At 40.4% G+C, this 20,700-nt stretch overlaps 1 protein-coding gene across 2 annotated transcripts in view; it reads left to right on the top strand.

The window, feature by feature from the left end:
• Positions 1-19,077, top strand: part of SYTL4 (synaptotagmin like 4) — a 46,249-nt gene extending 27,172 nt beyond the window's left edge. For both annotated transcript variants that reach the window (XM_075186358.1, XM_075186359.1), the window contains exons 5-17: positions 2,189-2,300; positions 3,161-3,277; positions 5,530-5,653; positions 7,994-8,084; positions 8,171-8,274; positions 8,493-8,579; positions 9,438-9,616; positions 10,470-10,572; positions 10,726-10,887; positions 11,707-11,812; positions 13,583-13,682; positions 15,356-15,564; positions 17,123-19,077. In XM_075186358.1, the coding sequence (XP_075042459.1) occupies positions 2,189-2,300; positions 3,161-3,277; positions 5,530-5,653; positions 7,994-8,084; positions 8,171-8,274; positions 8,493-8,579; positions 9,438-9,616; positions 10,470-10,572; positions 10,726-10,887; positions 11,707-11,812; positions 13,583-13,682; positions 15,356-15,564; positions 17,123-17,256 (1,628 nt within the window). In that variant the 3' untranslated portion in view covers positions 17,257-19,077. The remainder of the gene's footprint in view (positions 1-2,188; positions 2,301-3,160; positions 3,278-5,529; positions 5,654-7,993; positions 8,085-8,170; positions 8,275-8,492; positions 8,580-9,437; positions 9,617-10,469; positions 10,573-10,725; positions 10,888-11,706; positions 11,813-13,582; positions 13,683-15,355; positions 15,565-17,122) is intronic.
• Positions 19,078-20,700: the final 1,623 nt, after the last annotated feature.

The following is a 20,700-nucleotide window of genomic DNA, read 5'->3' as shown; positions in this document are numbered from 1 at the left end:
CCTGCCCTGTAGCAAGTGTAAAAGATATGGCAGAACACATGCGTACTTACGCTAAACATAGGACTTACATTAACCCTTAATGTACATGGCCTACGTCAGTTCGTCCCTTCCCTCCCCCGCTCCTCAAGTTGTAAGAATTTGTCCGATGCGTGCGGATATGAATTCCGTGCATCAGACCCTATATATTTAAATACATCTTATTTTCAGGATCGGTTCAGCTTTTCGATCATATCTCGAACTGAATTTCACATTAAGTTATTATATCATAAATATAATTTTTATTTGATTTCACATCATTTGACACTTAAACTCTCATGAGTGAATTAATTCCACTGATAAGTATGACCAGCATAGTCCCTCAGACATTGGGTGTCTATATACCATGTATGCCTGGGTTTACATCATGCTTGACTACCTTCCATACCACCGGTCTGGAAGATGTGAGCGTGGTAAAACGTATGATGGTGCTAAGTGCATCACCACGCCCCTTTCCAATCGGTGCTCACTAGGGTGAGCAATGTGTGTGGCATCACAGCACATACCCGGCCTCCTTGCAGACAGGTAATGCCCTTGCGTAAGAGGGAAAAAAGGTGGGTGAATAGGTTTGAGAAGTTGGCGCTGCGAGCAGGAAGATGGGATTCTTTGCAGATTTTGCAGCAGAATCTGATTACTAAAAGCTGTTGTTTGGGGGAAAGTGCACAGCTCCCTCAGCTTATAATGCAAAGATTGGTGAGACCCCACTCCCTGTACTTCGGTTTGGGGGCTCTATTGCTGTGCATAGCCCAGACTATGGAACATGGGGGGGCTCTAAAGCTGCCAATTGGCTTCATTTCCTGGGATCTCCAGGGCCTTCCTGTTGGAGCTTGCGCATGCTCAGTCAAGTCCCTTTCGGGATTCACTCTATATGTGCTGCTCCCCCATACCGTTCCGCTGATTTTGATCCTTGCTGTTAAGATCGGGCACTTGGAATACAAGAACACACATCAATTTGCCATAAAATAAACATTTTACAAAGCAGGCTGCGAAGTGCCTTCCTGACATGCATGACCGCTCCCGATATTACAGATGCCTAACAAATATGAAGAAATATATTGTTTGGGGGGGAGAGAAAAGAGAGTTGCTGTAAATTTACCTTGGGGTGACAGTCAAATCATTTCTTTATACCAAAGTATTATTTTACCATAGAAAAGGAGTAAAACCTATGAGAGGAGTTTGTTTTGTTATATATGTTCTTTGCTAAGAGCTGCCATATTTTACATAAATCTATCACCTAGGAGACCAACATGAAACCTCTTACAGAGCAATAATATTAGAGATAAATGGCATAGCATTCAACACATCAAAATATACAGTATGCATTGTTTCTAAATACCATAGATTGCAGGGAAAATAAAGGTGTTTCATTTATTGTATGAATTCATAAGTGTGGGAGAGTTCTCATATTGCTAAATTAATCGCGTCTAATGTAGAGATGCATCACATACAGCAGATTTAAGATCGTACTGTTAATATGACAATCACTCTGTTTCCTAATATGTTCTGTACAGCAATAACGTTTAAATAAGCTTTCCCTTAGCAGTGGAAACAGCTGGGTTTTGAATTGTAACAGGCAATTATCAATTACACCATTAAGTCTCTCGAGATTAATCGTTTAAAAAAAACTGTGTGATTAAATGTGGGCTTTATGTGATTAATTGCATGATTTATTGCCCAAGCAAAAGGGAAACTTCCTGCGTTCTCCCTGTGAAATGAGTATTTCCTGGCCAGAAGCACCTCACCTCCCTCAGTGTCTGTGATTAATCACCTATCCCGTTAATCTCCTGACGCTCATGCAAGATTTAATTGCAAAATTGGGCGATGGAGTAAGATCATCGCACCACATGGTGATTAACGATTGATAATGCAGCCAAACGCATTTGAAACAGATATTTATAATGCAATAGTGACCACTGTTTTAAGGTTAATCTCTTAGGATCCCATAATTAAAAGCATTTTTGCCTACTCTCGCATAACATCCTGGAGGCTACTGGGTTCTGACTGGTGGGATGGTGGGTAGTCCCCCAGAACTGGGACTGTAGGGTCTAAATCAGGACAGTTGGGAGGTATCCTTTAAGTGTATTTATTGTGCTTTTTACAACCGTATTATTTTGCAAGACTGAAATCTTAATAAATACTTTGTTATTCACAGCTAACAAGCGCGAGACCACGGCACAGACGCTGCTCGAATATTCCCAGCAGCTGAATGAACCGAAAACAAGGAAAGGACAGAGAAGTCCTCAGGACAGACAGAAGCCTTCTGGGTAAATAGAATTTAAAACGTTGCTTCCTGGAGCATAACATTACGTGATAAAGTCCAGATTCACAAATCATACATAAAGCTAAACAACGACTCCAGGCCTGATTCATCAAGGCACTCATGCTGAGTGCAATATGTGTTTGTTTCAGGATGCACGTAATTCGGGTCTGCGCACACCCCAGTTCAACGAAGAACGGATCTGAAGATACGTGCGCTGATGAATTTGGGTGTAGGTCCGCTCTGCTCTGCTACATAAGACACTGCAGGATACGTCCAATACCTATGTGCAATATAAATTTGCAAAAAATCTACTTAATTAATGTTAATAATATAGGTATTATTGAAAAAACAGGGAAGAAAAACGTATTCTTAGAATATTTTTTTCCGTATGAAATACATTTATTAGGATGTTCTTAATGTCTGCTGAACATGAAATACATTTTTCAGTTGCTCCTGATTACAAACACATGTTATAGCATGCAAGACTGTCTTTACTAGTACTCAGGACTTAGACTAGCCCTGTAGCTGGAGCTAGAGATACGGCAGAAGAACAAGTAACTTATGCCCAAAATCGTCAGATACGTCTCTTGATGAATCAGGGCCTCCATGTTTACATTAAATATTATGGTAACATTATATGTCAACCACATAAAGTCCCTTTTTTTATTATGTGAAAGTAAACTTATGGACAAACCATATATTTCTAATTAAAAAAAAACACATAAAAAGGGGCACACAATATTCATTCTAACGTGATCATTTCCTTTACATAATTTGTTAGCTTGGGACTATTGTACCATGAATGTCTCTTTCTGACCTTGTAAGCTGTGCAGTGTTTTCTATTAGACTTTAAATGTATTACAGTCGGGTTACTGGTTCTCCAGATCTGAGGGATCAGAGGAGCGACACGGAGTCCACGGAGCAGATGAGCCTCAGCAGCTATAAAACGGACTCCAAAAGAAGCACTCCGACTACGTCCAGGTGATTGTCCCCTATGTAGCTGTTTAATCGGAGTTCCTTTTATTTTGGACTATTGCAGATCATTAAATTATTAGCCTCATTAATATATCTGCAGATCAGGGATAACCCCAAACTGCAGTTATTTAAATTCTTAACTCATTTGACATCCTAGAGAGGATATCCACATTTGAGGGGAATCCCTTTCCTCAGACCAGAACACTAGTGGGGTTTGGATCAATGGGACTGTCCCTTATTGCAAAAGAAATTTCTAAATACCTTCTGGTTCAATGCAGTGGTTGAAAGGCAGCTCCTGATTGGACGCTGCAGACATCCAATGAAGAGCTTCCTCTCGGTTAAGCCATTCCATCTGATTGGAAAACTCTCCCACAGTAATCTCGCTACAAATAAGTTTGGGAGGGGGGGTGGGCATTTATTAAACAGAGAGGGGACCCACAGGTACACTGGTCAATGCGAAAAAGAGCTTTTAAATTCTCTCCATAACCTTTCTTTGTCTTTCTTTTATATGTGTTGTGTGCCACTTTTTCTGTTTTTTTTATATATATTTTTTTAATATTTTTTTTTTGTACTGTTCACAGTAAATTATGGTGTTTTAAAACCTCTCCCTCTGCGGCTTTTGCGCCTTTTTCATATTGCCATGGGACTCCACAGTAATATCTAGTATGTATATAAATTACAGTAGGGGTGAATTATCCCATAAATAAAATGTTACCAGTGAGGAGTTAGGATTAATTTTTATATAAACAATAGAAATATTCTCAGGTGAACATGTCATACTAATATAAATATTCTTAAGGTGGTGTTTCATCCCACAAAACAAATACAGAACTTTGCCTGTCTAGACAGTGCCGGCTTTGGGATTAGCAGAGGAACGGTTGTTTACAGTAAGGACAGTAAAGTTTCCAGGTTGATGACATATTGTAAATCATGTCTTGTTATGTCATACTGTGTAAGGAGAGCCTCTATCTAATCCTCTGTCAGACCCGGCCAACTATCTATCTAGAGAACAGAGAAATATTTCTATGGAGAGGATCGCGGTATGATTTTATAAAAATGTTCTTCATGCTAAATAAAATAAATGTTTTCTTTACTCCGGGACTTCAAGGGGACAAGGGTGGGGGGCCATAATGACATGATTTGTATCAAATTGCAGGATTCTAGTGTCACGAGTCACAGGGACTGAAGGCCACTGATATTTGCGCTGCTAAGCTAGGAGGCTCGGAGTCTAAACACGCCCCCGGTCTTCCCCAGGGGCCCCCACAACGGAGTTTGGAGTTTGCGGCAAGGGACGTGCAGGTCGCGGCCCTCCAAGTTAGCTATCAGCGGAGTGGATGGTGAACAGATGTGGTCGTGCAGGCAGAGGTCAAACCATACTGGCAAACATGGTATCAAGGGGTAATGCAATTTTGAGTCAGCAAGCCAAAGGTCAGATACAGAAGCAGAACCAGGGATAGCCGAGTCGGTATACAGGAGATCCGTCAGAAAGCAGGGAGACAGGCTGGAATGCTGGAGCATAGGAAGACCTAGATACTCTGGCATCTACCTAGTGTCAGAGACAGGTTTAAATAGAGGTACCCTATCCCTGATTGGTGGCAGTGGAGGAACAGCCACCAATCAGGGATAGGTCCGAACAGCTGACTGCCGAAAGAAAGTAGAGAGAAGAGTCCCGTTGCTAGGAAACATGGGACTCAAGACTGACACACATGCGCACGGCAATCCTGAGGAGAGAGGCAGCTGGACGCCGGCCTAGAAACAGACCGTGCTGCCGACAGAGGAAGGCATCCGTCCCTGGCACTGATGGTGAGTGCGGGGACGGCGTCTGACACCTAGAGAGCGGCCTACTCTGCCGAGATTCCGGGAGGACTCCCTGAAACTTGTGAGTCTTCACAAAGTGCGGAACCTCGCCAGAATCATCAGGCCTCCTGATTTGAAGCATTCTGTAGGAAGTGAAGCTCGTTTCGTTGAATGTGTTCACATGACTTGCGGGTTCAACGGCCAGGCCAGTAGGCAGCCATCGGTTACATCTCTATCTGGTGAGACTACCAAGCCAGATGGACTCTTACCAGTCCAAAATCATTATTCTTCCAGTGGTGAAAGTAGGATATGAATATTGGTAATGTGCATCTTGGAAGAGGAAGTTAAGAGAAATTAGTTAAATAAAAAAAACAAAACTATTACCTTTATTTGTTAAATGAACAATTAAGGTGAAGTTGTTAGTAGAATGTCTTACGGAGTATGTATTTTTTTTCTTCAAGGAGGAATTCTTTAGAAAAAACTTCTCAGGACGGAAGAAGAAACTATGGACCTAGCGGGGCCAAAGTGGATACCTTGACCGTTCCTGTCCGGTCCAGGGATTATCACCACTCGGATTCTGAAGGAGTAAGTTTATATATCTTATACACTATATAATGAGAATATCCAGACTTACAGAAAAAACAAACAGAGCAAAATCTCTAAAGTACATGAACCCTTTTGATTGACTTCAAACCTCAATTGATATTTTAAAAGCCGGAAACAAAGAAGAACACGTTGGGTGACAGAGCCCTATGTCCGTTCTCCTTTAGCTGGTGGTGATTTTGGGTTTCATTCGCTCTATTTCAAAGATTAAAAAAACTAACTACAAGGTCAAACAGACCAGCCTTAAAGGGGATTTTTTTTCGTGACATGATACAGTCATTTTTTAAATCCCGTCTCTTCTCTCGAATATTTTTATTCCGATCAGTAGAGCAGAGATACAAGGTGAGTGTCAAAGGTGAACAGCTGAGGTCTCGGCTATACACAAGTGCCGGGACCCTCCAACGTACAATAGCAACCAGAAATCAATCAGATCATTGTCAGACATGGCTGTAAGTGCAGTCAGAAGATGACTGAGTGCAAGGCCCCATGTTGCTAGAAGTGAAGGTTCATTATCCGCCACAAGCAGCTGTATCTAGTTCCGTTTGTCCGCCAGCATGAGAAACCAAACTAGAAGGGGATCATGGCACCCATGGCCATTCTGCAGGATCAGCCCGCGTGTTTCCATATAAGTACCTAACGCCAACCCATTCAATCCTTATTTTGGCTGAACAACAGCATAGCTTCCTTAAGACCGTGGAGACTGGAAAGTACCCCGAAATCTCCATTAGAAAACAAACCAACTCTGAGCTGCCTGTACAATACATCCATGGGACAATTGTCCCTCTTTAGGTTCAGCTACATCGTCATAGAATCTTCTGAAACTTATTATCAGCTTATTTTAACGGTTTTATTATCCCTCGCCCCCTTTATGTTATCAACAGTAAATTACATACCAAAAACATTTCTAACTTTCTTTCCCCTTAATTAATATGACTTTGTTTCACCCAATACTCATTAATTTACCTAGAATGGAAATCCACCTAATGAAACAGCCCAGGGCTGGTGCACCAGAAGCTTTTTTGTTTTGTTAATGTCACACTGTAGGGTTTCGGCTATTAATAGTTAGATGTACTTTGTGTTAATTCGTACATGAGACGAAGCGTGTACAACTAACAGTGTGATATGACTGTGCGTTTAATTACCGGAAGGGAGATGGCATATGGCTGATGTGCCAGAAATGTTTGTCTAGTCAATAAAAAAAACTCTGCATCTTACTGTACGTTGCTACTGTAGAACTGAAAGGTAAACAAATCAGATTGATAGCAGGAAAAGCTGTATGTTATGATTCATGATTAGTGGCTATAACTGGCAGAGACTTGAGCCGTATACACAATATAAAGGCAGGGGGATATGATCCGCACACCCTAATTTATCAGTTGTATTAAAGGTGCTACACCATTGTGACTATATAACATACAAAGCACCTGAAACAGCAGGACCACCTGCCGAAACACCGTTACAGCAGTGTAGTCCCTTCTATATATCTGGTAAGTTAGGATGTGTGGACCAAATTCCCCAGTCTGCATCATCATCATCATCATCATCATCATCATCATCATCATCATCATCATCATCATCAACAACATTTATTTATATAGCGCCAGCAAATTCCGTAGCGCTTTACAATTGGGAACAAACACTGATAAGACAATACTGGGTAATACATACAGACAGAGAGGTAAGATATTATCCTGAAGGTTGTGATTTTCTTAATTTAGGCACAGTTTCTCATCCATCTATCCATAGGTGTTTTTAATTAGAACAGCATATGACATGGTTCCTACCAGTATTATGCAGGAGTGCATCTGGGGGAGGGGGGGCGGGGTTGCTGGTACCTGGAAACCCCCTTCCCAGTTCCTTCTTAAAGTAATAAACCCATCTTAATGGGGTGGTCTTGTTGTGGTAGGTGGTCATCCACGATTTGATCAAAATGTGCACTAAGTGGGTGATTCAGGGTGGGATGTACGACAGTTTTGTTACGTATCTTGCGAGAAATCGCTGTGGTCATGCCCAGAAAGGGGACACACACTTATGCTCCTATGCAGGTTTGGGTGATTATGGAACTTACGCCCGTATTCTCCTGGAGAGATTTGACGGGTGAGGGGCGGGGCGTGCAAATGAGCAAGTTACTCTCATGTTAAGTCCAACTCTGCATCCGCCCCCAAGTCTTTATTCCAGAAGTTATTTTATTCAATTTACCACATAGTAATATAGCAGAGTTTATTGTACATGAGTTTTGTTATTGTGTTTAGGCTGGGAGGGGGGGTTTGTCAGTACTTGTGATTCTGTAGTATTTTCTGAGCATGTTATTTTTTACTTTAGGAGCCACGTCTGGGGAACAGGAGCGCGAGCTCTGCAGACGAGAGTGATAATATCTTTAAGAAAAATCCTCGCAGACTCTTAAAGCCGTCAGGTACGAAGGAAAAAAATTGTTAATCACAAATAGATTCATGGCTGTAAAAAATCAGTCGGTCATTATTCTCTAATGTTGTATTTCAGATTATAGTAAATCGGTCATAGATCTCCGCCCGGAAGAAAAGGCAGAAGAGGAAAATCTAATGGGCGATCGGAGCAGATCTGTTCCTGGACTTAATGCGGATATGGTATTTATCTGAACGCTGAAAATTGACTACTTACATTTTGACCGATCGTCCTAATAAATTTTTCTACCTTGAAATGAATGTCTTAATGAAACCTGTATTTACAACACAATATTCTAATACAATACAGTATAGCGTCACTTAATTTAAACTGTTAATATATTGTTGGGTTTGCAGTGAAGCCGCATGAGTATAGAATTTATTCTGCATTTTTTTCTTAGGAAGAGGAAGACGAAGATATTGATAACTTGGTCCAAATTCATCGTCTGACAACATCTAGAAGCAGCTTACGCAGTGGGACGTCCACGGTTAGTCCAAGGGGATTTTTTTAAATTAATTTTTTTACTTTTTTAAGAGTTAATGGGGCTAATTTATTGCTTACAATGCCCGGATTGTGCTTGCACAAGATGTGGGGTTCTGTGTGCGTTTCTTTTCTTCTTTTTTTTTCGGGAGGTGGGGGGGGGGGGGGTTGTTTGAGAGTTAGAAGTTGCGTGAATTACTGTATTATGGTCTCAAGAAATTAAATTTTTTAATCTTCATAGATGAATATAAATATTTTAAACGTGCAGTGAACATGCAGGAATTATTTTGTTTGATTCATGGTAATAATAAAAATATATATTGTCTGACTACAAACACAAGGTTTTTGGCCCGTGCAAGTAGTAATTGGAGCTGACGGAATCATGAAATCGTTACTCTTCTTCAGACTCCAGTTTTCCATGTCTGTCCGCAGAAGCATCTGTGTGGTTAGTGGGAGACGTAATGTATACTTGCGTTCTTCTGAGAACTTATAACCCACACGGGTATAGGACGTATCCTGCAGTGTCTTGTGTAGTAGATGAGAGCAAACTTACAACCATATCTTCAGATTCACTCCTTGTTGAATTCGGGCGTGCGTATACCCGAATTACACTTAGATACTTTGCTAGATTAGTGTCTGGTATGTAGCAATGTGATGGATGTTCCGGAACTCTGGCGTCATTGATGGATGTTCCGGAACTCTGGCGTCATTAATGGATGTTCCGGAACTCTGGCGTCATTAATGGATGTTCCGGAACTCTGGTGTCATTACCGGGTGTTCCAGAACTCTGACATCATTCTTTAAGAGCTGGACCCAGTGTTTTCCTTATCCTGACAATGGTCATGTGATTGTCTCCCTCCAACAGAGCACCCTGGGCAGTATGATGAGCATTTACAGTGAGGCCGGAGATTTTGGGAATGTGATTGTAACAGGAGAAATCATGTTCTCCCTGAAATATGATGGGAAAGCCCAGATCCTGAGCATTGTTGTAAAGCAGTGCCGGAACCTGGCGCACGGGGATGAATCGAAGCAGAGGTCCAATCCGTGAGTAACCACAGATTTCTTACTCTTTATTCAGAATACTCAGTACATGCACCAAGTTCATTGGTGGAAGCTGTGTCCTTTCATATATGTCAATGGATCTGCTGTCCCTGGATCCGGCTGTAAGTTCCGGACTGGCACTGGTAGCTTATAAAGTAAACATAGTTATTAACCTATCATGTTAATCAATAGCTCATCATTTTCTTTGTAGTCAAATGCTATTAAAAATTAATTTAAATTTGTATTATTGCCTCTTATTATGGCAATAAAAATAATCACATATCACCTGCGTTTATTAAAAAATATTACTGAGGCAGCGGAGCTTTTTTCAGCTGCTCCGTCAATACTAAGTGAGTGGACCTTTTGGATGTGTTTAGCCACCCAGTACTGCATCTGGTCACCCACCTCCCTATCGTGCTGCTTAACTCTAGTGACCCCTCTGGCTCAGTGGTTTGATGACTTTTGGCATGACTTGGACCTGTTAGTGTGGTGAGAAGATGACCTCATCTGCTATTCTCTTCCAATAACATTACCAACGTACCAGACAGTTTCAACTGACCGATTACTGGGTTTCGGTGAAGTTTTCAGGTCACACGTTATTATATTGCAGGTGGTGTGACCAGCATATGGCTCAGCATGAAGTCTGAGCGACCAGATCACATGGGACCAAGTTAGGATGGTTGACCAATGACACAATTAGCAAATATTCATCTGCTTTTTGAATTTCTTAACCTTGTGCCTCAGATCTAATAAGCGGCAAGAAATGTTGTACTAAAACCCATACTGAGCAAAAATCATCTCATTATTTGGTCTTGTAAAGCAGCATTGTTCATTCATGGTCCCTTTTTATTTCCAGATATGTAAAATCTTATCTTCTACCTGATAAATCCCGCCAAGGAAAACGCAAGACCACAATTAAACGCAACACTACAAACCCTTTGTACGGTGAAACTTTACAGGTAAATAGAACAGTTCCCTGTCTGCCTGAAGACAGATATTATTATTTTTGTTTATTAATAAAGGTCCTAGAAAATATAGGTGCTGGGTACTATGTAAAGTAGGTAAATGTTTGTGATTTCTTAATATAATACAAGTGTTCTTCTCTTCTTTAGTATATGGTCCCAGAGTCAATCCTGCTTATGAGAACCCTACAACTTTCGGTGTGGCATCACGACCGGTTTGGAAGGAACACGTTTCTCGGGGAGGTGAATCTGTCAATGGATTCCTGGAACTTTGACGACACGATTGAAGAGTGTCTTCCTCTGCATGGGAAGGTGATTCTCATCCGTCCTTTTATGTGTGCATGAGATTACAGATCATTGCGTAGCATTCATTAAGATGTCTATGACAGCAATGATTTAAGGAACTCCACCCAAACATAATATTTAACCCAAGTCACAACTAAATAAGTTGCTTTAGAACGCATAGTTCTACTTAGATGGGGTTGAGTTTTCTCCTACACCTGACACGTCTTCCAAATGCTGGAATGGTCCAGTGATACGTTCCACCTTCACACAATCACTTGCCTGACCCAAACAAGTAGTGGCATTGTCCTGATAACTCCACTGTGTGCTTCCAATTCTAGCAAAGGGGACACTAATGCGAGTAGGGGACCTGCTGGTTTGGAGGGGAGGGGGGGGGGGGGTTGCTGAATCTCCGAAATTAGAGCTATGCATTATTGAGCTCCACCTAAAACTATAATTTTACTTTTTCAGTTGAGTTACTATTTAATAGAGATTGAGATATATATATATATATATATATATATATATATATATATATATATATATTTATTTTTATTTATTATGGAACTAGCGAGCTGTGGGCCCCGGATGAGGAATCGGGGAGGAAGGATCCAGGGCCCACAGCTCGCTGGTTCTCTGTGCAGAGGGCCTCATTATCTCCATGGGCCCCGGTGCACCCCACCTGCAACACCAATGCTAGTTCCGCCACTGCCTTACACTCTTTCTATGTGTGATTTGACTCCAGGATTTATCTCCTGTCAGTAACTTGGGGACTGGGCTGCAGATCCTCTTTGTTATGTTATTGGTGGATTGTCTCCCTCTAATCACAGACTCCTGACTGTCTTACAGGGCAATGCAGACGCAGGACCCTTGTCCAGCTACAAAGGGGATTTGGTCGTGTCCTTAAAGTACATCCCACCTGCAAAGTCCTCAAGTGGAAGTGAGAGGAGAAAAAGTGGGTTGACAAACAATACTTTGATTTTTTGACGATTTAGATGTTTTTATTGATTTGTGTATAAAGAGGTAATCCAAAGCCTATAAGGGGGGTGAACCTCATCCCTGGGAGAGTCTTCTAGGCTCTCTGCTTGGGGGGCACTAATTAATTATCCTACTATCAGTCTCTCTCTCTCTTGGTCAACAAAAGCATACTCCTCTCAGAGGTAACAGGCCCGATTTAATCAGCTATATGCTAGTTACGGTAGAGACCTCTATTAAAACCCTTATATTGCCAAAATTGCACATTATTGTTACACGCATATTATTGAAATAACTGCGCCGAAAAATGAAAGTCATATTGGTGCGTATCAGTGGCGGATCCAGGTGGGGGGCAATCGGGGCATTCGCCCCCCCTAACAGCAAAAAGCTAGGTCCCAGCCGCCGATCAAAATGGGAGGGGCGGGGCTAAGCATGAGCGCGGGGGGGGGGTTTAACGCGGGCCAGCCAATCGGAGCAAAGGAGGGGCATGATTATGCAAAATCGCCCCCCCTAAACAAAAAGTCTAGATCCGCCCCTGGTGCGTATTACAACATACAGGAATAGTTTTTAACAAACCGTTTCTGTCAGAAGTCCTACTTCAAGTATCAGGAATAATTGCAGAGTTGTAGTATCCAGTATAATGATTTTAAATAGGCAACATCATATTTCAGTAGCTGAAAGAGGGAGCAAACATCAAATAAATGACATGTTGAACATTGCTTATACACACCTCTGCCCTTTAATTTGAAAGTCTTGTACATGATATACTTATCCCATAGTCCTTCCTTCATAATAAGGACAATTTTCCCATAAATTATGCCTTAATTTCATAGGACATAACTTATTTTATTTCTTACTATGCACACAAGAATTTTAATCTGATTTTTTTTTCCCATAACAGAGCTTCATTTTGGTAGAATAGTGGAATAAATATATTTTTGAGTAACAGATGTTATATATGGAAAACAGCAAAATGATGATTCCCCTAGTTAAATTTGCACAATTTTCGGGACACATATTTACCCCAAAATGTAATCGTCTAGATCTCCCGTGTGTGGAAATACCAAAAATATGTATATTTTACAAGGTACAACGCCATTCTTGGTCGAGGGACAAGGTGTGTATCTTAGTTTTTACGTTTTTTGTTTGTTTTTTACCCCTATGCTGTGCTTTTACAGTGTATGTGCAACGAATCCTTAATATGGAAGTAAGTGGTCACAGGACCGGGCTGGGAGGACAAGTGACGGAGAACTGGCACTACTTAGAAGTTTTGGGGTGACCTCCATTCTGTGTGTCTTTCCAGCTTTTTCACACACTATCAGGACCTCATTAAGGGTCACAGCCGCCCTAGGCTACTACACCAGTTGCCGCCCCCCACCCTAATAAATGGGTTTTCCACCTTCATGCAACTAATTTAGCGGCTTGTGATGCCCTCCCGCAACTTGTACTGAATGTTCTCTTCTTTGCTTTTCAGCCACGTAATTACACCATCACGCAGCTTTGAGTTTCTTTGTTTTCCTGGGATAGGACTCTGCTCCATTGTGCTCTTTTCATCCCATACAATTTTATCTAGCGAGATGGTTTGTCTCGTATTTTACAACAATAAAAAAAAACAACAACATCGGCCTGATGATAAAAACATGGCTGAAGAGCACAGATGGGAGCTAGGGAGAGAACTCTCTATTACAGGTTGTGTGCGAGCTGGATTGTAGCTGCCTTTTATAACCATCTTAATTATTTTTTTTTTAAGGTAAATCAGATGAAGTAGGAGAACTTCAAGTCTGGATTAAAGAAGCCAAAAACTTGACGGCCATTAAACCGGGAGGAACGTCTGATAGCTTTGTTAAGGGGTGAGAGACGATATTATCTAAGTGTATTATTCATCTTTAGTTTTAGTTTTTTAGATTGCAGTAGATGTAAATTCATAATTTCCTACACTCCCTGGATGTCCGGAAGACTCCCGTATTGGGGTGAGACTCCCGTACTCCCGAAAGAGCCAGCCATTCTCCCGAAAGGGGGCTTATGTGATTGGTCTTTTCACAAACCTTTTATTACATGATTCTAAAACCGCAACATAACATTCCATAAATAATTGCTCTATGTTATCCAAGTTTGACCAACTGTTAATCTAACACCGTGGGGAGAAATATGGGGCCTAATTATGAAAGGACTAAGAGACTTTTCGCCAGTGATAACAGGTGTTTACATTGACAGAAGGTTTGATCTCTCTTTGCCCTTAATACTAACAGGGTTACTGCATTTCCTGGTTTTCTATAGATGGATGAAAAGAAAAACCACTTTAGGCGCTAATCAACTAAATGTAGTTAGCAATAAAATCATTACGTGGAATTAGCTGCTGCCAGAAGAGATTCTGTGTATCTCTTAGATACTTCAAAAAAGTACAAACAATTACTATCAATGCATTTATTAAGAATATAATTTAAAGTTAGATCAATTCCATGTATAATGCACAGTCCCAGACGTTGATTTATTTACACTGGTTTCTTTTTTTTGTTACAAATTTGTTACGCTTTTATGTTTTGTTGTTTTTTTGCTTTTTAATGTAGTGTGTAATATAGCGCAGCCACTTCTTTTTTTTCTGTCTACCACTTTTGTATGAGGAGCTTATTTATCAAGTATAGCGGAGGTGCTTGGTTACAGCCACGATACCTGTTCTCTTCGTGCTATTCAAAGAGAAGCACTAAAATGAATAATTTATTGATTAAATATTATTTTTTCAATGTAGGTGACTTTAATGTAAATATGCTATTGCTGGTACTAGAACCATAGATATTACTTCTATATTATACCACCTACATTTTCATGTACAAAAATTTATTTGTGCTTTTGTGCTACAGCACAAAACTTACCCAAAAAGACTAAAAGATCTTAATATGTATACTTTGGAGCAGAGAAGGGAAAGGGGCGGACATGGTAGAAACTTTCATATATATCAAGGGTTCTAACAAGGTACAGGAGGGAAACATTCTTCAAAGGGAGAGAAGTATTAGAACACGAGGACATGCACTGACACTGGGGGGAAGTAGGTTCAGAGGAAATGTGAGGAAAAATACTTCACAGGAAGGGTAGTGGACAAGTGGAATAGCCTCCCGTCAGAGGTGGTAGAGGATAATACAGTAGAGCAATTTAAACATGCTTGGGATAGACATAAGGATATCCTTACAAAGAACTAAGGATCAAATAGGGTATTGAGGTTACTATGGGCAGGTTAGATGAGTCAAGCGGTTCTCATCTGTGTTCTAATGCTTCAGGAAATGGGGGGAGGTACACCCCTCTTTACTATAAAGGTGGAGAGCAGGGGTGAGTTAGACTAAGGAGAGTTTGTCCAAAAGTGGATAACAGCTTTTAACTTCTACAGCTCATAAACTATGATTGAGTTTCTGACTTTTATAAAATCCATTTAACGTTGTCTATGTTCTCTTGTTCCAAACCTTTGTAGACCATTTCTAAGAACCTCTCTCTCTCTCTCTCTCTCTCTCTCTCTCTATTTTGTTCCACGCAGTTACTTGCTACCAATTAAGAGCAGGAACACCAAGAGGAAGACCCCGGTGATGAAGAAGTCCCTGAACCCGCACTATAATCACACTTTCGTTTACAACGGGATCAAGCCTGAAGATCTGCAGAACATGTGCCTGGAACTGACTGTTTGGGATCGAGAACCACTGTCCAGCAATGATTTTCTGGGAGGTGTGAGGCTCGGCCCGGGGACTGGTGAGCGTCATCTCTTGTACAGAAATCCATAGTTGCTTTATAAATAGGACATGTGAATATAATCGCCGGTAACTAAATATTTAATGCAAAAGAACTAGATCATCATCAGCAGCTATTTATATAGCGCCACTAATTCCGCAGCGCTGTACAGAGAACTCACTCACATCAGTTCCTGCCCCATTGGAGCTTACAGTCTAAACTCCCTAACACACAGAGAGAGAGAGAGAGAGACGAGGGTTAATTAACCTACTTTTTTGGAGTATGGGAGGAAACTGGAGCACCCGGAGGAAACCTACACAAACACGGGAAGAACATACAAATTCCACACAGATAAGGCCATGGTCGGGAATTGAACTCATGACCCCAGTGCTGTGAGAACTAGATACATTCAGAATGGTAGATACTTGTAGGCCAAGGGGCCTGGATTGTCCTAGATTGTCCTCAAGGAGGTGAAGCTTCACTGTAGATCAGATCAAACCTGATGCCGTACAGTAGGTACGTGGACTATTTTACCCCAATTTTTCTTCATCATCATCATCATTTATTTATATAGCGCCAACATATTTCGTAGCGCTTTACAATTGGGGACAAACATAGTAAACTAATAAACAAACTGGGTAAAACAGACAAAGAGGTGGGAGGGCCCTGCTCGCAAGCTTACAATCTATGGGACAATGGGAGTTTGATACATGAGGTTAAGTCTACATTTTGCTTTTCGGTCCAGGCAGACTGCAAAGGTAAAAGTGACTCATAAGCTAAATGATCCTGTCACACAACAATGTTGGTCAGGGAGTAGTTGTCTTGTGTGTAATTGTGTAACAGGCTAAAGGTAGCGAGGTTAAGAGGGTGGCTGAGGAATATCATAAGCTTGTCTGAAGAGGTAGGTTTTCAGAGAATGCTTAAAAGTTTGTAGACCAGAGGAGAGTCTTCTTGTGCGCGGGAGAGAATTCCATAGAGTGGTACAGCCCGACAAAAGTCCTGTAACCGGGAATGGGAGGATGTAATGAGGGTGGATGAGAGACGCAGATCTTGTGCAGAGCGGAGTTGCCAAGTCGGGAGATATTTTGAGACAAGAGAGGAGATGTATGTTGGTGCAGCTTTGTTGATGGCCTTGTAGGTTAGTAAAAGTATTTTATATTGTGTTCGGTAGAAAACAGGCAACCAGTGTAGAGACTGACAGAGTGATTCAGCAGAGGAATAACGATTTGCAAGGAAAATCAATCTTGCTGCTGCATGCAAAATAGATTGTAGAGGTTTGAATCTGTTTTGGAGAAGACCAGTAAGGAGGGAATTGCAATAGTCAATGCGGGAGATAAGTACATGATTTAAGGTTTTTTGTTTTTCTCTGAAATGTTGTAATATATGAAATCCTCATCCAATTCTAATGTGGATCCACAATCAAGTTATGTTTTAAAAAGGAATTTGCTCTTATCGACTTGTTGTTCACTCTTTACCTAGTGTTCAGATGGAAGCTTCGAGCGTCAGTCACTGTGTATGCAATGTATTAATATTATATATTATTCCCTGTGTGTGTACTATATTGCTGTTTAATTCCTAGGCTTCTTCAATGGACAACCTGTGGACTGGATGGACTCTACAGGAGAAGAACTGGGCCTCTGGAAAAAGATGAGACAGTATCCCGGATCTTGGGCAGAAGGCACCATACAGCTCCGGCCCACCATGGCCAAGTGAAAATACCCCTAAATAATTCGGAAGGGAAACAAGAGGAAAGAATTGAACTGGTTTAATTTCTCTCCTTCAGTTTCCAAGAAATGTGTATTATATGAATACAAGAACTTCTACTGTATTTTTATCCAGCCAATGACAAATGTATATTTTGTTGATTATTTATTTTCAGTGCTGTTATTGATTTTAACTTATATTAACAGCAATTTGGATAAGGTATTAACACGTATGCTACGCTGTACTGGAGCTGCTATATAGACACGTACGTTGACCAGAATTGTTCTTTGGATATATTTTTTAAACTGTTCCTCTGCTGACCCAAGAACAATACATTTTAGGTGCGTTTTACCACACTTAATAAACAATTATTGTACTCGTCTGTTCCATCTCTCCGGCCGTATGAACCAAAGAGAGACCACGCCCACTCACACATGGCTCATTTTATTTTACTGCAGAGTGCAAAAGTGAATCGGTAAAGTCAAAATACACCTCAATGTGAAGATGATTTCATATTTACAGGTTAGTTGAGCTTTGCTTTATATTATTACAGGTCTATTAAAAATAGTTTAACCAACAGAGCTTATCAGTTGTCGGATACAAAGTCAATAAAATTAAATAAATCTGCCTAGACAATAGAATCTTTAGAGGGTAGAGTCCCCCTTTAAGGAAATCCTGAAAGGATATTACAGAACTTGGTATTTGGAAATGTTTGCGGTGTACAGATATTTCTGTTACTTCTCGATGCTCTGTCTTTGCCTAACTATTTATGTGTATGTGTGTACATATGTCTTGTATTCAATATAAATGTATATCTTTGGACATATCTAAAAGTGCCCACACAGGCAACAGTTTAATGGCATTTTAATAAAATGATCTTCTAAGAGTGTATTGAACAATTTGTATGCACATGGAACAATCTAAAGATGAAATATTTATGATTTTCAACATGTGCAGGAAAAGATCACTTAAAGGGTAACAGCACTCAATATAGAGATGTTAATTAGACAACATCATTTTTAAGGACTAGAACTTACTGGAATAACTTCTCATACTTAAAATAGAACTTCTAACTGAAATAGCCAGTTGACATCTCAGAAACACAGCGTTGCAGCTATTTGACAGATGAGGTGTGAATAACCAATCGTTCTTAGCAACAGCTGAAATAATCATTGTGGTCCACCTTTTGTTTCCATGGTTTCAGATGCTACTAAGGCAAGTCTGCTTTTCACACCAAATGGTAGCAACGCTGTGTTTCTGAGTTTTCAACAGACAATTTTAGGCAGAAATCCTATTTAAAGCATAGGGTTATTCCTGTAAATTGTAGTTTCAAGCATAATCATGGTCATAATGGGCCAAAATAATTTTTTGAGTGTCGTTGTATTCCACGGACGTAGCAATAATTGTAAGAGCTCTTTTTAATATTTTTTCGGGTATTAAAATTGTTGCATGTGTGTGTACCCTAAGGTCTTGGCGATGGAAATAAAATAAATATAAGTTGTGTAAGATTGTAGAGAAGGTTTACGCATGTATTGCGGATACTGCCCCAGTATATCTTAAAAGTATTTATGCACCAGCCCCTGGAATTACCAAGACGGTACCCTCAGTGCTATACAAATGACCCGCCAAGGTCACGTTCCCTCAGGGGCCACGACATGTACCAAATACTAATAAAATTTTGTTATAGGCGGAAGATAAGATAACAATGCCATGTATCCGTTATATTGTGCGCAGTGTCTGGGGAACACTTTTGAAACCTGATCAAATACTTCCCGGTCTTCAGCTGTACCTGTAGTTAGAGAAATACACAATAAATTTGTCTTCTGAAAACGTGGGATATCTGTGTTCTGATTCATGTCTAATAATTTTAGAGTTTATTACTTTGAATAGTTTTAACTACCCAGAGTTATGGTCGTTTGTATCCTCTGATTAGCTGGTGGTGGGGGTAATGTGCTTAACATATACTTTGTAGCACCCCTGGGCCAACAACCCGGCTGCAGCTCAGTCCCACGTTCTCTGGTTCTTTATTTAAAAAAAAATTAAAATCTATAAGTTTACAGATAATAAAGTGTTTGCCTTTGCTGCTAACTGGGCAGATGATTTACTAATCCGATGTCTGTGACTAGGAATGTCGTACAATCTTTCACACAAATATGGCAGCATGGCTTGAGCAACTGGTGAGTGACAATTTTAAACCCAGTTGCACAGACATACAAGGAAAGATAATCGTGTAGTTCAATGATTAGACCTTCTCTTCACCATATCAATATATATTTTTATTAAAGGTTTGGTTCCATATAAAGGGGGATCACCAAATGTATAGAATACAGCCCATGTACTGATCAAGGGTCACAGAATATTACAGTATATTTTCTTGCTTCATTGGTGCGCATTATATTCCCATAATGCCCAAGTTTTTGTTAATCTGACTATAATTTTAACAACTGCATTGCCCAAAAAACCCGGCAACCATCGCTGCAATGTTGTGAATTGCACATCGGTCTCTCCCCTGGATGCAGAGCCGTAACTAGGGCTGTGCGACGGGCGATCGCCCAGGGCGCAACGCTAAAGGGGGGGCGAATTTTAGGAAAATTTTAGGTTAATTTGGTTAAAATTGAGGGCTAGGGGGGCGGCATTTGTCTTTCTCGCCCCAGGCGCTAGAATTCTAAGTTACGGCTCTGCCTGGATGCTATACTGTGTAGGTTCTAGGCAACAAAGCCTCTATCTTCCATACAGGCAGCGCTATCAACTGACTCTGATTAAGGACAGGGCTAATAATTGAAGTATAGGACAATAGAATGTTTTTTTCGGCATTCTCTTGAGAGAAAATATTTTCCATACAAAAAAAAATAAAAAATACTTAGAAATGATGCTGCTGTTTTGCTACTGAAATAAACAAAAGAAGTTCAATTATATTTCATTTTCCAGAATGTAGCAAACATGACTATTTGGGGATAGTTTTCCTTTAAACAGACCATGGAAATGCATTGTACAATTTCTGATAACTCAGCAAAGTATTTGTACAAATGTAACCCAGTGAGATCATAGTAATATATTTGTGGTCATCGCTAAAACATTGACCAGGTTTGTGGTTAGTGACCATATAATGTTGCTGGATTTTCCTAGAATAATGGATGACTAATTCTCAGGTAAAGATACATTTTATCTAATGAAACCTCAGTCTACTGTACTGTTCATGCATCACACTGCGAGCTTACAACCTTGTTTTGAAATTCTTACTTTGAATACTTGATTGCTGCTCATTTTACAACACTTTTTTTTTAATTTACTTTTTAATACATTAAATGGATTGTTGCACACTTTTAGGTCTGAGTCATTAAGGCGAGTAAAGCATTAAAAAGGAGTAACTTTGCACCTGGGCAAAACCATGTTGCATTGGAGGGGGGAGGTAAATTTAAAATGTGGGACAGATCTATAGTTGGGGTAGGGCAT

The sequence above is a fragment of the Mixophyes fleayi genome, chromosome 9 (genome assembly GCF_038048845.1).
Source record: "Mixophyes fleayi isolate aMixFle1 chromosome 9, aMixFle1.hap1, whole genome shotgun sequence".
NCBI classification, from domain to species: domain Eukaryota; kingdom Metazoa; phylum Chordata; class Amphibia; order Anura; family Limnodynastidae; genus Mixophyes; species Mixophyes fleayi.
Note: the sequence above shows the minus strand (reverse complement) of the source record. Positions and strands in the feature narration are given on the sequence as shown.